General features: G+C 44.2%; 1 protein-coding gene across 1 annotated transcript in view; it reads right to left on the bottom strand.

The window, feature by feature from the left end:
* Positions 1-4,728: 4,728 nt before the first annotated feature.
* Positions 4,729-6,000, bottom strand: part of PCP4 (Purkinje cell protein 4) — a 46,836-nt gene continuing 45,564 nt past the window's right edge. The window contains exon 3 of the mRNA XM_075850994.1: positions 4,729-5,110. Within this exon, the coding sequence (XP_075707109.1) occupies positions 4,983-5,110 (128 nt within the window). The 3' untranslated portion in view covers positions 4,729-4,982. The remainder of the gene's footprint in view (positions 5,111-6,000) is intronic.

Below are 6,000 nucleotides of genomic sequence, written 5' to 3'. Positions count from 1 at the left end.
ACCAGCAGAATAGTGAGTGCAGCTCTGGAGTATAATACAGGATGTAACTCAGGATCAGTACAGGATAAGTAATGTAATGTATGTACACAGTGACTCTACCAGCAGAATAGTGAGTGAAGTTCTGGAGTATAATACAGGATGTAACTCAGGATCAGTACAGGATAAGTAATGTAATGTATGTACACAGTGGCTCCACCAGCAGAATAGTGAGTGCAGCTCTGGAGTATAATACAGGCTGTAACTCAGGATCAATACAAGATAAGTCATGTGTATATATACCGTGACTCTACCAGCAGAATAGTGAGTGCAGCTCAGGAGTATAATACAGGATGTAACTCAGGATCAGTAATGTAATGTATGTACACAGTGACCCCACCAGCAGAATAGTGAGTGCAGCTCTGGAGTATAATACAGGATGTAACTCAGGATCAGTACAGGATAAGTAATGTAATGTATGTACACAGTGGCTCCACCAGCAGAATACTGAGTGCAGCTCAGGAGTATAATACAGGATGTAACTCAGGATCAGTAATGTAAATGTATGTACACAGTGGCTCCACCAGCAGAATACTGAGTGCAGCTCTGGAGTATAATACAGGATGTAACTCCGGATCAATACAAGATAAGTCATGTGTATATATACCTTGACTCTACCAGCAGAATAGTGAGTGCAGCTCTGGAGTATAATACAGGATATAACTCAGGATCAGTACAGGATAAGTAATGTATGTACACAGTGAGTCCACCTGCAGAATAGTGAGTGCAGCTCTGGAGTATAATACGGGCTGTAACTCAGCATCAGTACAGGATAAGTAATGTCAGAATATAGGAGCCTGTTTTCTTAGACTGGATACTTGCAGAAGATGTAATATGTGCAGATATCAGCCTCCTCTCATATTGCTCTCTGGATAGAATCTATGGCAGCCTGTATTAACATCTGAAGGCTGGGCTGGTTCAACTACAGGGCAAATGGTGCAGCTGCAGTGAGCAGAGGCATCTGTGGCTGAATCATTGTTTAGGGGCATCTGTGACTGGCACTCGGGGGGGGCGGCTGAGACGCCATATGGCAGCATCTACCGTATGTGTTACACTTTGGGAGACGTATATGTGGGTGGGCATTTGTAGGAGGCACTTTTGTGGTCATCTGAGACTGGCACACTGGAGGCATCTTTGTGGCAGATACGCTGGAGGAATCTATGGCACTTATTGGGGCATGTGAGGCTCAGGCACTTAGGTTATCGCTTATAAACGAAGCAATTCCAATAATAAAACTTTTTTTATTAGGGAATTGCTTGTACTGCCATTACCTAATGTAACGTGAAGTCGCTCACACTTATTACTAGGTGATCGGGATGGTGGAGGGCCAATGAGTCGTTTTGTTTGGGGGCCCAAATTCACCTGTGGTTATTACATTGCCTGGATCTCCGGGGTGAAGTCCAGTTTTAGGGCTCCCTCTAACGTTCCCTGTCCGCTTCTCTCTTGTGCATGGAGTTACAGATGAGCGGAGGAGATGTTTGTGCAGCGCTCGTGTAACGCATCAGATGTTTTTAGTGTTTCTATGCAAATCCATTCAAATGGCGATAAAGCTGCAAGAAGACAGAGCGCCGGGAGCGTCTCCTTTGGTTATAGGAGCAGAGTAGGTAACAGATATCAAGCTGTGGGTTTCACTACTACATTCCATAAAAATATAAAACGGCAATCGCAAGAATTCCAACAATGGTCTTTCGAAGTGTGTGCGGATAGGCAGGGGTCCCATAAAAGAACTCCTTTGCACCATGGGTGGCCTTAATTTGGGGTGCCATGGTCGGTGGAAAAAAAATAATATATATATATATATATATATATATATATATATAAATAAAATCGGTAGAATGTAAAGCCTCCATGATTTCCTAGGTTTTCTATCCCGCTGAAATTTTTTAATTGGTTTGCCTTTTCCTTTCGCATACACGTCATTATTTACTACTGTATTAGCAGTTAGTGAATTTATTAGTGGCGGACACTTTTCTTAAAAGTAAAAGAGCGGCGGTCACAGCCCCCCTATCACTAAACCAACAGTATATTCTGTAACAACCCCACGCCCAAAAAAAACAAAGCCCTCTCCAACTCTTGCTATTTAAAATAGCGGTAACAGTAACGCAGCGACATTCCTTTAATCCGGTATTTGACACCGAAGCGTAAGCAATTCTTGTGTTCTAGAAGACTGAGCAGAAGTGCACGTTTATCATATATTGTATGTTGCCGTGTAATTCACAGCTTCATCAAAAATCGCTCCCCGGTTAGGTCTTGAGCCCATCGCGGTGTCCTTGCTAGAAGCCCCTTCCCCTATTGAGAGCTGCAAGGAAGCGTCTGCTTGAGATGAAGCTAATTGGCTCCTCAAGACCAGACCCGGATCTTTAATAAAATTGGAGCGGGCAAGTTCTCTTGTTGCCGAAAATAGGCATTTCCGAATGTGCCCCATGAATTTCAACATGGACAGTGATTTATTTAATGCACCCCTGTAATCCCCACCAATCCCTTGAAGCATTCATATTTATAAGACATACTCCCAATTTCTCTCCACCCATGGGCAGGGTCTGTTTGCTCCTACAATTCCTTTTCCGGCTCCATCCCTCTCCTCATGTTATATGTATACACTGCTGCCCTCTACAATTAGCCGCTTAGCTCTTTAGGTACACTAGGATTGGTCATGGTGAAGCTGGTCACATACTATTCCACCATTCCCTCCCCATCGTACCCAATACCTACAATGTTATCAGGATCTCCAGTCGGCTGTTCAAAGAAAAAGAGTGTTATCTTTTTCTTTTAATGCATACATTTACGCCCTCCCTCAAGGTCTCCCTAGGCTGCTGCCTGCTCTGCCCACCCGGTCCGGTTTGTGTTGATAGTCTGTCATTACGGTTCGGTTTGATATTTTCTCACATCTTTGCTATATTTTTGGCAGAAAGGATATAGGATTAGGACACTCGAGTCCAGCAACGTATAGGACACTACGAGAGAGCAATGCCCAAAGCGGCAGCCCTGTTGCCCTTAATCCCGCTGTACTGGTGTACTATTCTTGACCCACATTTTCATTGCTTCAGGGCCGGTACATGGTATCAATAAGTTGTGTAAGGCCCCATGCACACGACCGTATAAATCGTCCGCAATTACAGACCCATTCATTTCTATTGACCACAGATACCTTCCCATATATTTATGGGAAGGTGTTCAGGCCGTAGAAAGCATACCGCAAAAGACAGGACATGTCCATTCTTTTACTTTTTACGGGCCGTGCTCCCATACTTTGTATGGGTGCACGGGCCAAAAACGCGGGTGTCTGTCCGCGGCCGGCCGGGTGCATGGGGCCTAATAGATTTAGATAGAAATGATGATAATCAGGAATATCCCATAGATACACTTTCTTGTTGTAGACTTCTATTATATAAAAGCTTATATAAACCTATGGAAGTTGGAGGTGGGAGCATTTCCATGAGCTTGTTTGGGTGCTTGACTAGGACGACTGGCATTGTACTCATCGGCTCCAGCGTTGAACTTTGTAACTTTTTGATGGAAAGTTGGTGACTTTTTCGTATCTAGCAGCATGTGGGTTCTTCATTGTGCCAAAGATCTTATAGGACACTTCTGCTTAGATAAAAATGGTTATTCTGCTATTTGCATTATTACAGGATCGGACTGGCCACCAGAGTAGAAGAAAACCATCCGGTAGCCAAAGACGGCCAAAATAATGGCCCCAAAAAGGTCCAGCTGAAGGCAACCCCATTTGGAAGGGACTTACCACTATGGTCTATATCTTACGAGCAATAACATATTACATACTATCGATGATATGCCCTGTGTGCGCAATTATAACAAATGGACGAAATCCGTTCTGTATAGATGGAGGGTGGGCCCCAGAATCATTTACCCTGGTGGGCCCAAGGAACCCCAGTTTGACACCGAACTAGATGGTAGGGGCCATCTCGGATCTTGCTACGGGGCTTATGAATTCTAGCTACCCCCTGCTGGCACTCATGGGGACAAAGCCTGCCACTAATCGGGGTACTGTTGAGTTTTATTGAGGCACGATGGCTGGCAGTTATGGGGTCACTGTGGCTACCACTTATGGTGCCATTGCTGCTAACATTTTTTAGGGCCATGGTAGGTGACTTATATAGGACCGGCAATTATGAGGTAAGCGGATGAAACCTATGTGGGCTCAGGATAACACTTATGGGCACACTTCAGCTGTTTTAATAATGGGGCCAATGCTATGTGAGCGCTTGAATTCTCTCATGGTGGGGCAGCGCAGTGGCTCTGAAAAAAAAGGAGCTTGTAAACATATCCAATATCCATGTCCTGTAACCAAGGCAAATATCAGAAATATCTGGACCCCATACAGGCAAATTCTCTACTATGTCAAGCAACCTCTATACTGTACCCTATTTCATAAGTTTGGGGGCACCCAAGGAGGATTTGTGCATTCATACTTGTGGGACATGAAGGGCACTATGTTGGGAACCAGTTTTGCCTATAGATACCTATTAAATAGGGTCCTAACACATTATCTACCATCCGCTGCATCACTATGGAGTTATAGTGGGTTGGGGCGGCCCACATGGGAGTTTTGGCCCCTTATCTGCCTGGGCACCTCACAGCAGTACCACCTATACTGTACCTGTAATAAGTTACAAATAGTGGGAGCACGGCGTTGCAATATGCACACCATAGAAGTAACGACAGAGAAGGTTTTCCACTTATGTCAGCATGTTTTATTATAACATCACATAAAATAGGAGGTTACAGTTTGAATTGGTTTCTAGATAAACATACTGCAGTGAAGTGTTCAGTGATTGTGTCTAATAGACTATAAATAGTTAGACCCTTTGTACATGCACCCTATATATATATTCAGAATTTCCTGATAAATCATTCTATCATTTATTTATTTTTTCCAGAAAGTTTTGTTTTCTCATTCCCCTAGTGGTAAGAGGTAGGTACTACTAGTCATCTGCCCCCTGCTTCTTCTTTTGGAATTTTCTGAACTGAGACTGTATTGCCACCGCTGCTCGCTCGGTTTCTGGGGCGCCCATGTCAATGTCAAAGTCGTCTTGAACTTTCTTCTGGTCATCTGTTAGGAAAAAAAGAAAGACGGCGTTATCTGTAGTCTATGGAAACTTTCTAAAAGTTAAACAATTTGCATTTCCACCCTACCCCTTCCTTTATTTGCTTAGATTCAACATAGAATAGGACGGACATTGCTCTGGGACCCATGGTCAGGACTAAGGACCACATCAAAATGGGCCTGAATGGGAGACCCAGAACTGATAGACCAGCAGAGTATCAAAAGTTGTAATTGGCAGCACCTTTGGGCATTGCTTGATAGCCAGTCTGCTCCGGGTTTGAAGCCTTTTAAATACATGCTTTGCACAGGTATGTACAGCGCCTTGCAAAAGTATTCACCCCCTTGATGTTTTTCCGGTTTTGTTTTGCATTAAAACCTGGAATTAAAAATTATGCACCCCCTGGCAGTCAATACTTTGAAATTGCAGCAGAAGGCTCCACAAATACAAGTCTCTTGGGGTCTCTCTTATCTTATCACATCCAGAAGTTGGGATTTTTGCTCATTCTCCCAGGTAAAACTGCTCCAGCTCCTTTAGCTGAGATGGTCGTGTTGGTGTCCAGCATCTTCATGTCAGGTCACAGATGGAGGTACCATTGCATTTAGGTCTGGGCTTTGACTCGGCCATTCATAGGTCTCCCCTTACACCCTCCAGTGTAGGTTTTACCAGGATGTATAGGGTCATTGTCTGACAGAGATTTGAGACTAGGACAGAGGTTCGCCTTCCAGCAGGACAAACCGGTTTTCCTCAAAATTCCCACTATCCATCTTTCCTTCACTCCTGACCAGTTTTCCCCAGTCCCTGCCCCCACAATATGATGCCGCCACCACCGCCATGCTTCACTGTGGGAATGGGGTTCTTGGGGTGATGGGAAGTGTTGGGTTTGCACCACACATTG

Source organism: Rhinoderma darwinii, chromosome 2 (assembly GCF_050947455.1).
Source record: "Rhinoderma darwinii isolate aRhiDar2 chromosome 2, aRhiDar2.hap1, whole genome shotgun sequence".
NCBI classification, from domain to species: Eukaryota; Metazoa; Chordata; class Amphibia; order Anura; family Rhinodermatidae; genus Rhinoderma; species Rhinoderma darwinii.
This window is presented reverse-complemented; position numbering and strand designations above follow the sequence as displayed.